This window comes from Oncorhynchus nerka, linkage group LG15, assembly GCF_034236695.1.
Source record: "Oncorhynchus nerka isolate Pitt River linkage group LG15, Oner_Uvic_2.0, whole genome shotgun sequence".
NCBI lineage: Eukaryota > Metazoa > Chordata > Actinopteri > Salmoniformes > Salmonidae > Oncorhynchus > Oncorhynchus nerka.
Window position 1 is genome coordinate 96,657,525 of NC_088410.1, and position 9,561 is coordinate 96,667,085.

The 9,561-nt window shown below is 43.0% G+C and overlaps 3 protein-coding genes across 3 annotated transcripts in view; 2 read left to right on the forward strand and 1 right to left on the reverse strand.

The window, feature by feature from the left end:
• Window positions 1–284: 284 nt before the first annotated feature.
• LOC115125102 (translation machinery-associated protein 7) lies at window positions 285–1,824 on the reverse strand. The gene is made up of 4 exons (XM_029654597.2): window positions 1,713–1,824; window positions 1,178–1,233; window positions 930–1,017; window positions 285–499 (listed from the first exon to the last, which is right to left on the reverse strand). Exons 1-4 carry the CDS (start codon window positions 1,726–1,728, stop codon window positions 465–467), a joined length of 195 nt encoding a protein of 64 aa, XP_029510457.1. The 5' UTR covers window positions 1,729–1,824; the 3' UTR covers window positions 285–464.
• A 5-nt stretch (window positions 1,825–1,829) lies between these two features.
• On the forward strand, window positions 1,830–4,220 carry LOC115125101 (mitochondrial potassium channel-like). The gene is made up of 4 exons (XM_029654596.2): window positions 1,830–1,928; window positions 2,296–2,697; window positions 2,898–3,062; window positions 3,163–4,220. The coding sequence occupies exons 2-4, from the start codon at window positions 2,356–2,358 to the stop codon at window positions 3,973–3,975; spliced, it is 1,320 nt and encodes a 439-aa protein (XP_029510456.1). The 5' UTR covers window positions 1,830–1,928; window positions 2,296–2,355; the 3' UTR covers window positions 3,976–4,220.
• A 316-nt stretch (window positions 4,221–4,536) lies between these two features.
• Window positions 4,537–9,561, forward strand: part of LOC115125105 (DNA replication licensing factor mcm2-like) — a 10,697-nt gene continuing 5,672 nt past the window's right edge. The window contains exons 1-8 of the mRNA XM_029654599.2: window positions 4,537–4,639; window positions 5,467–5,660; window positions 6,461–6,624; window positions 7,061–7,188; window positions 7,282–7,420; window positions 7,625–7,844; window positions 8,394–8,601; window positions 8,842–8,976. Coding sequence (XP_029510459.1) covers window positions 4,634–4,639; window positions 5,467–5,660; window positions 6,461–6,624; window positions 7,061–7,188; window positions 7,282–7,420; window positions 7,625–7,844; window positions 8,394–8,601; window positions 8,842–8,976 — 1,194 coding nt within the window. The 5' untranslated portion in view covers window positions 4,537–4,633. The remainder of the gene's footprint in view (window positions 4,640–5,466; window positions 5,661–6,460; window positions 6,625–7,060; window positions 7,189–7,281; window positions 7,421–7,624; window positions 7,845–8,393; window positions 8,602–8,841; window positions 8,977–9,561) is intronic.

A 9,561-nucleotide genomic window follows, 5' to 3' on the forward strand; every position in this document is an offset into this window, starting at 1 on the left:
GATAAGAAAACTAATTTTCTGGAACTGGGAAACAGTTCATAGACAAAATTGGACTGTATGAAGAGAATTTAGAGAACCTCAACTTACAGATACAGATGCTAAAGATGCAGGTGGCCAAGCTTGGAAGAAGTGAAACTGATTACATTTGACTATAATACACTATATTTGTGCTACACATTGTAACGGGGCCGTCACAATATCATGTTGGTATGTGTAGTGTAGCTATTGATCTAATGATGATGTGTTTCCTGACTGAATCTCAAAGATTAGAGGAGGAGTGTAAATACAACAGTAGTTACAAGATTTTAATAGTACAGAACTTTTTCCTTTACAAGAACACACTGGAAATGATTTTTAAAAAAAGGGTCATTTCATGTATTTTACTCTTCAATGGACCCAAACAAGAAAAGAAAAATATGGGGGCTGTGACTCAGCAAATGAGTGCATGATCTTCTAACGCCAAATCACTTCTTTCCAGACTTCTTGATTCCGCCACCAGCTGAAACAAAATGGAGAAGTTGAGAAAACCATCTGAAATATAAACTTTTTGTAGAAAACTCATGTAGTGAGGCACTAATGTATAGACTCAAAGACACCTGTGGCAAGCAGAGTACATTGAATATCAGGCAAGAATACCCCCCCCCCCCAAAAGCTAACACTGCCACCTAGTGTTGAGAATCAATAGGCCTATTCTCCTCAGTACTTGAGATATTTTTGTTATCCTCTGCAGTATAAAAACAGTTAAACATTGGCATGGGTAAATAATACTATATATCTGGAGTCCGTGAATGGGTGGTTGGGTAGATTTGGGGCAAGTTGAAAGTCCACCCTTTGATTTAATTTTGGGGTATTGTTCAGTTTCATCAGAAAAAGCGAGGAATCCTGATTAGATTCTTATTGTCAACAAGAACAAATACATTATTCTTTACTCAAAGGTCCTTTTCCTGCTGCTTTCGTCTTCAACGCCTCCAAGGCTTTCTGGTCTTCTTTCTGCTTCTGTTTGAAGGCCATTTCATCCTGGATTTGACAAAGCAAATCTGCTCAGGATTACAATGGATTACAATGGAAATAAAACCGGTCCACATTTTAATGTATTTGAATTTTCAAAAGATCCTGAGCGTTCCTTCAGAATGATACAGGCTACATACAACATTGTGCCAACAACACAATGACTCACATCATCCATCTCCTTAGTCGCTTTCTTGGCAGCTTTTAAGGGCTTCTTCTTACCACCTGTAAGACAAGAACACATTGAATTAATATGAATCAATACCGCATATGAACATCACACAAAGCCCAGAAGGTAGCATGCTACGTATAACTAGCTAAACTTGATTAAGACATGTGGGAGAAATGTACACATTACACAGCTAGCTAACCATCTAGCATAACTGTGATGCATTTATTAGCAAGCAGATGTTAGTACGAGCAATCAACAATATATGAACATATATGGTACATACGAATGCAATCCCTGTAAATAGATTGAACTTTCTAGCCTGGCTATCTCTTTGCTTTGGCATGGCTTGACAGGCGCCAGCTATTCAAGCTACAGTATCTAGCTACATTGCAATGCATTGCACGAGTTGCTAGTTAGCTAGTCTGGACAGTCGAAGTCGAAACTTTTCTTCATTCTAGTAGAGGCAATATTACGTTTCCCCTGAAAATAAATATCGAGCTTTATGTCAAAAAAATGTATATGTGTACCTCACCTTCTCTTCCGGACATATTTGAGACTTTTCAATAAAATCTCAATTAAACAACTGAGCTAGCGTATTAGCAGTTGCTTACTATTCCGCGCTGTTAGGACCTTACTTCCGCTCTAAACCGGATGCAGGATGTTTGCGATGCGCCTGATCATAAAAACATCATTCACGTTCCGTAGCCAGTTGATAATTTGCCGAACAATCAACACTTGAAGACAACCGGTACGTGATTATACTTTTTTAGGTACAAATAAAAATCAGAGAGATTAATAGCTACGAGTAGAACATGACGTTAATTTAGGCTTGGGTTGTCTTAAAGCAAGTTTGCAAACTGTCAGCTGGTAGCTAGCTAGGTAGCTTTGATCGCTAGCCCGTTCTCTATGGTAATTGATTGGGGGTCTCAGCCACTACATCATGCATAACATCCAAAATGGCCATAGATTTTCAATGAATTGCATAAACATCAGCATTGTAGAGGTCAAATGAGCAGTGTTAAAAAATATTTAGGAACATTCATTGATACATCGAACCTCAACAGCCCACCCATAAACTGTACTTTGATACAGGGTTTGACTGTACTGTTTTACAGGTGGCAGCTCCAATGTCTTCTGCTGTAGTGTCATAGTGAATATAACCGACTGGCTTCTCAATGAGGTCCGGAGGGAAACCGCTCATACCATGGTGCCATGGAACATCATGTCTCTACCGTTTCCACATCCCTTGGACGGTCAGAGGGACTGTGTATTCCAGCAGGAGCTACAGCACACAACAACAGAAACCACCACAGCCAAAAGATGACCGAGTAGATAAACCTGCTGTGCCTATTCAGGAGCACGCCATAGCTACAATACAGAATCTGACTGACTTGGGGAAGCAGTGGGGGCAGAAGTCTATGAGCACTGCCTCAAACACAGTTAACTACTGGTGGGAGAGGTACGAGGAGTTTGTAGGCCTGAATGAAGTCAGATATGCCCAGTCTAAAGTTACAGAGGTAAGACAATATGCAAGCCAGGTGTATTGAACTGGAGGTTTTGATGCATTTTTCACTGTATCTATCTTGTCTTACTATCACTCCACTGAGTTTTCCATGACCTGACCAGGAGAAAACCCTAGTTTGTCTTGGGACCCAGAGTTTGGTCAGATTATGCATCTCTTTCCTGGTCTTGTAAATGTTGTCATGTTTTTCTTTAGGCAGAAAAGGCCTTCATGGTGGCCAGGGGGATGGTGCGTGAGGCCCATGGCAGCCTGGAGGCCCTACAGGTCCGGCTGAAGGAGGTGAGAGATCGACTGGATCGGGTCTCACGAGAGGAGGCCCACTACCTGGAGCTGGCCACGCTGGAGCACAAGTTGCTGCAGGTAACAAATGTCAACACAGAATAAAAATGGAACATACACACATCTGTAGTGTTGCACTCTATTTGAAGAAGCAAACATTCTCACAATGTCTTGACCATAGGAGGAACGTCGCATGCGAACAGCCTACGAAAACGCAGAGGGGGCTGAAAGGGAGAAGTTTGCCTTATTCTCAGCGGGTGTACGTGAGAGCCACGAGAAAGAACGGACGCGGACGGAGCGCACCAAGAACTGGTCCGTGATAGGCTCTGTACTCGGTACCTTCATAGGGGTCATGGGTTCTACCTATATCAACAGGGTACGCCTACAGGAGCTGAAGACTTTACTACTAGAGGCCCAGAAAGGACCAGTCAACCTACAAGAAGCTATCAAAGTCCAGGCCAGTATGCATAAGACTCAACAAGAGGAACTGAGAGACCTTATAGACACCCTGAGGACGACACTACAGCATAGAGCAGCTCAGGCTGAGAAAGATGTGACGAAGCCAGTGGCAGGTCCTGTTCTGGTTCCGGAACCCATCGTGGTTCCGCCTCCACCCCAACCCTCTCCAAGTGCCTCTGAGACAGTTCTAAAAGAGATATTGCTCTATAGCCAGAAAGCACAGGTTCTTATAGAAGGAGTCCAGCCCCAGCTTGGGCAGCTTGACCAGGGGGTTGGGAAGGTTGAATCGGAACTCAAGGACGTGAAGAATTTAATTGAGACGTATCATAGAGAAGAGAAGCCACCTGTTGTGATAAGTCAACAAGATTCACAGATGTTTGTATGTGAAACAGAGAGTGTTATGCAAGGAATTGACCAGACGGAGAAAAGACTTGAGGCTCAGATAAACCAGACTACCATGTACAACACTGTTCTGGCTTACGTTGCGCTTGCTGTCACTGTACCTGCGCTGTATATTTTCTTTAGAGGTGTTTGACTAACGTTATGTACTGTAAAAGAGTGTTATTAATCTAACCAGGTCCATCTTGATTTACAATGAAATAATTACAAATTAATATTGTGATGTGCTATTCATGTCTTTTATACAGGGAAAATGAACCATGCAATGATGTGAAATCAATGACTGTATGAGAGTACTATAATTATGTTTAAATGCAATACATTATCAAATATTTTGAATTACAGTACTTGATCTATTAAAATGTAATATGTTGTCAAATATTTTATGTTTTGAATGTAGATTTGTTATATAAATTAATCCTAAAAAAATTGTCACTCCTAGAAAAAAGAACATAAAACGTGTATTTCACACAAAAATGTGCTCAAGCGTGACAGCGTTGCCCGATTTATTTATCAGTTGGTCCTATGACGGAAGTTATACAAGCGGTAACCCGGATCTTCCGGCTTGCTGGGCGAACCAAAACGAGTGCACCTAAATGATCTCCATAGGACTGACCAATCACAGAGCCATTAATTAGCGCCGACCAATCATAATACTGAGTTTAGTTTTCAACATAACATATTCATGAGGTTTCGCGCGCTTTCTATACCACGTGAAGATTTCGCGCGAAAAGTCAGTGGTCAGAAAAAAAAACACTTGCGTAGAAGCAGCGGAGACAAGCCAGCAATACACAATGGCGGTGAGTGATTATTATAGAAAATAGTTTTATATTAACATTGCATGCTAATATAAAAGTTCACAGGTGGCTGTTTATCTCCTGTGATTGGTTAGCTAGCTTTGCTCGTGTTCTCTTTTTGCTATTTAGTAAAGCAAAGAGCAGAAGAACATGTCAGGAAGCAGATTAGCTAGCAACGTTGTCTTGCCCACTATTCTTAGCTAGCTATGTTACTTGCCAATTTAACCAGGCAAGTCAGTTAAAAACAAAATCTTATTTACAATGACGGCCTCACCCGGCTGAAACTGTGCCAGTTGTGCGTCGCCATATGGGACTCACGGCCGGTTGTGATACAACCCGGGATCTAACCAGGGTCTGTAGTGACGTCCCTAGTACTGAGATGGCAGTGCCTTAGACCGCTCATAACTAGATGTAAAGTTGACAAACACTTAGTTACATTTTATTAAGTTTATGGTTTATACATTTTTAATGGCCATGTTAAAAGTGATACAAATCGTTTAATCTATAATTGTATTGTGCGATAGCTAGTAGTTAGCTAGCTAGTTTGATTGCCAGGTTGTCAGCCATCAGTCGGCGTACGAGCACTCCATTGTCACCATCATAGTTAGCAAGCTAACTAGAGAGACCCTGGTAACTAACTTGAAAATGAAACGTTTCATTTATATAGCTCATGTTCGCTAGCTAATTAACGTTAGCTCTTTGTTTACTACGTTACAGTAGTTACATCTTGTTACAATAACATTGTTATGATATAAGTCATCACATAAATAACTAGTAAAGTTTAGCTAATCGATTTTTAACAAGGGTCTGGGTATTCTCCTCTTTGTCAGGATTCATCTGAGTCATCTCACATGGCGACCAGCCCCATCCATGGTTCCAGACGGGGAGACCTGACCTCCAGCCCGGGGAGAGACCTGCCCCCCTTCGAGGATGAGTCAGAGGGGCTCCTGGGTGATGGTCCTCTGCCAGGGGAGGAGGAGGAGGAGGGAGATGGGGAGGAACTGATCGGAGATGCGATGGAGAGGTGAGCAAGGGGAGGTGTTTATTTCATTCTAGCTAACTCAATGTAACTCTGGTAAACTAGCTAGGTTACAGTCTTACTGTGTGTTCATCTTCCTTGTGCTGCTGTGTAACATGACTGCAATAAAAAGAGTATTCAATACCTTTTTAGGGATTCAATCATGGACTCTTACTGACAGTTGTGACTGCTTTGCATGATGTATTGTCTCTACCTTCTTGCTCTTTGTGCTGTTGTCTGTGACAAATACTGTTTGTACCATGTTTTGTGCTGCTACCATGTTGTGTTGTCATGTGTTGCTGCCTTGCTATGTTGTCATGTGTTGCTGCCTTGCTATGTTGTCATGTGTTGCTGCCTTGCTATGTTGTCATGTGTTGCTGCCTTGCTATGTTGTCATGTGTTGCTGCCTTGCTATGTTGTCATGTGTTGCTGCCTTGCTATGTTGTCATGTGTTGCTGCCTTGCTATGTTGTCATGTGTTGCTGCCTTGCTATGTTGTCATGTGTTGCTGCCTTGCTATGTTGTTGTCTCTCATCGTGATTTGTGTTTTGTCATATATATTTATTTATTTATTTATTTTTAATCCCAGCATCTGCCTTTTGGTAGGCCGTCATTGTAAATAAGAATTTGTCCTTAACTGACTTGCCTAGTTAAATAAAATACATTCATTTAAAGTGGAATTGCTCCTTGTCGTTTATCTCATCCTGACTTAAGACATAGTTCTTTACATAGTGTTCTGGTTGCTTTTATATTATCAAATCATTTTCACGTTCACCACACTGATGCCATCTCCCTCCCCCAATACAGGGACTACCGAGCCATCCCTGAGCTAGACAGGTATGAGGAGGAGGGTCTGGATCTTGACGAGGAGCTGTCGGAGCTGTCTCCTGGAGCCAGGGCTGCTGCTGAGGACGCCATGAGGAGAAGAGACAGGGAGCAGGGAGGCAGGCTGAGGAGAGGTCTACTTTATGGTGAGGATGTTTATATATTATATACATTGAGATTCAGGGACAAGGAGGGTAGGCTGAGGAAATTAGGATATTATATATATCTCTTGAGATGGGCAAACTCAAGAGAGGACTGTCCTATGGTGTATATATTCCATATAGAGAGTATGTCATGGTAAAGGCCCAGAGAGCAGAATATACTGTAGGCTCTTTAAGACCTCTAAGTTTGGCCCGTAGTCTTTGTCTATGAAGATACTGCATTAGGCCTATATACTATATCGTAATCTTACACCGTTGTGGAATGTATGAAGTAACTCCAAACCTTGCTGTATCAACGACTTCCACTAATCATTCACCTTTCTTCCCAAACATTTCTGTTCATTTCTGTAACCGTGAGGATGAGAATTATCCTAAGCTTACCGCGTCAATTAACTCTACTCAATTCTCTTCTTCCTAACAGACAGTGAGGATGAGGATGAGCGCCCGGCTCGGAGGCGTCGCCTGGCTGAGCGGGCTGCAGATGGGTCCGGGGTGGAGGGAGAGGATGAGGAGATGATTGAGAGCATCGAGAACCTGGAGGACATGAAGGTAAGAAAGAAAGAAGAAAAAGTAGTTTTTAATCCGTTTTAGTTTTTCAGATTTTGTAAATGTCTTTATTTCCCTTTGATTGGTTGGTTGTAGGGTCACTCAGTCAGGGAGTGGGTGGTCATGGCCGCTCCTCGTCTGGAGATATACCACCGTTTTAAGAACTTCCTGCGCACCCACGTGGATGAGAACGGCCACAACGTGTTCAAGGAGAAGATCACCGACATGTGTAAAGGTATTCAATACAAGTACTAGACTAATCTATCTGACATTTCTCACAGAGAACAAGGACAAGGACTGGTGAGCTATCAGGACATAGCAGCCAAGGAGGATGTCCTGGTCTACTTCCTGCCCGAGGCACCTACTGAAATGCTGGGGGGGGGGGGAATTTGTATTTATTTATGTAAATAACCAATGATGATATATTTAAAACTTTCAGAGAACAAGGAGAGTCTGGTGGTGAACTACGAGGACCTAGCAGCCAGGGAGCATGTTCTGGCCTACTTCCTGCCCGAGGCGCCTACTGAGATGCTGAAAATATTTGACGAGGCAGCCAAGGAAGTAGTCCTGGCCATGTACCCCAAATACGACCGCATCGCTCACGAGATCCACGTCAGGATCTGCAACCTGCCCCTCGTCGAAGAGCTGAGATCCCTCAGGTAAATACTGATTTTAAAAGTAGACTCAGTGACACAAAGTAGGCATAAGTGGGGGGGGGGGCGCAACAACTTTTTCAACAACAAAGACCGAGGCTAATCTCGTCTACATTTGTTACAGAGCTATTATTTGACCCTGCTGGTCATCTATGAAAGTTCGATCATCCTTGAAGAGCCATCTGGCCTTATTGGCGATGTACTGTTATAATCTCCACCTGGCACAGCCAGAAGAGGACAGAAGAGGCCACTCTGTTCTAGGTTTTGGCCTTTCTAGGGAGTTTTTCCTAGCCACCGTGCTTCTACACCTGCATTGCTTTTTCTTTGGGGTTTTAGGCTGGGGTTTCTGTACAGCACTTTTGAGATATCCGCGGATGTAAAAAGATCTTTATAAATGTGATTTGAGGTAGAATATTAGCGCGATGTGAACTCCCATGCACATAGGCTGATACTCTGTGGGGCCTCTTGCACCACACCCTCTATAGGACTAATAGAATTGATTTGCCTCTTTCCAATACATGATCCTTTGTTATTTTCCCCTCTTGTCCTCCCTAGACAACTCCACCTGAACCAGTTGATCCGTACCAGTGGAGTGGTGACCTGCTGTACAGGTGTTCTACCTCAGTTGGGAATGGTCAAATACAACTGTAACAAGTGTAACTTCATCCTGGGGCCCTTCTTCCAGTCCCAGAACCAGGAAGTGAAGCCAGGGTCTTGCCCTGAGTGCCAGTCCTTCGGCCCTTTTGACATCAACATGGAGTTGGTGAGTTTATCCGACCAAATATATATGCTCTAAGGTAGTGGACCAATAGCAATACAGAATCTAGGTGAGTGAACCAATGGAGGATCGAATGAGATTAGAACGAGGAAGTGAAGCCGAGTGCCAATCGACCAATCAGGCTCTTGACACGTATGAATGACCCTGGTGACTTGATTTCCATCATTTAATAAATACAGGAAGGGAAAAAGTGGAATAATAATATATTTTTTTCTTCTTCCACAGACTGTGTACCAGAACTACCAGCGAATCACCATTCAGGAGAGCCCTGGGAAGATCGCCGCTGGCCGCCTCCCACGCTCCAAAGATGCCATCCTGTTGGCTGACCTGGTGGACCAATGCAAACCTGGAGACGAAATAGTGAGTCTGACTCCTAACAGAACTAGCTTTTTTTTTTTTGGTAGTTGGTTGATGTACAGGGACCTGAGGACTCCATTATAACGTACTGTTTCATAGGTAGCTGTACCCGAGGACTCCATTATAACGTACTGTTTCATAGGTAGCTGTACCCGAGGACTCCATTATAACGTACTGTTTCATAGGTAGCTGTACCCGAGGACTCCATTATAACGTATGGTTTCATAGGTAGCTGTACCCGAGGACTCCATTATAACGTACGGTTTCATAGGTAGCTGTACCCAAGGACTCCATTATAACGTATGGTTTCATAGGTAGCTGTACCCGAGGACTCCATTATAACGTACGGTTTCATAGGTTGATGTACAGGGACCTGAGGACTCCATTATAACGTACGGTTTCATAGGTAGCTGTACCCGAGGACTCCATTATAACGTATGGTTTCATAGGTAGCTGTACCCGAGGACTCCATTATAACGTATGGTTTCATAGGTAGCTGTACCCGAGGACTCCATTATATAACGTATGGTTTCATAGGTAGCTGTACCTGAGGACTCCATTATAACGTACGGTTTCATAGGTTGATGT

What these genes read in the sequence shown, in the direction of transcription:
- LOC115125102 (XM_029654597.2), bottom strand. An exon ending in CGACTAAGGAGATGGATGAT is followed by an intron (nt 1,018 to 1,177) that starts GTGAGTCATTGT and finishes TGTCAAATCCAG; the next exon opens with GATGAAATGGCCTTCAAACA. An exon ending in AGCAGGAAAAGGACCTTTGA is followed by an intron (nt 500 to 929) that starts GTAAAGAATAAT and finishes ATTTTGTTTCAG; the next exon opens with CTGGTGGCGGAATCAAGAAG.
- LOC115125101 (XM_029654596.2), top strand. Translation starts at nt 2,356, where the DNA reads ATGAGGTCCGGAGGGAAACCGCTCATACCATGGTGCCATGGAACATCA. An exon ending in CCCAGTCTAAAGTTACAGAG is followed by an intron (nt 2,698 to 2,897) that starts GTAAGACAATAT and finishes GTTTTTCTTTAG; the next exon opens with GCAGAAAAGGCCTTCATGGT. An exon ending in TGGAGCACAAGTTGCTGCAG is followed by an intron (nt 3,063 to 3,162) that starts GTAACAAATGTC and finishes TCTTGACCATAG; the next exon opens with GAGGAACGTCGCATGCGAAC.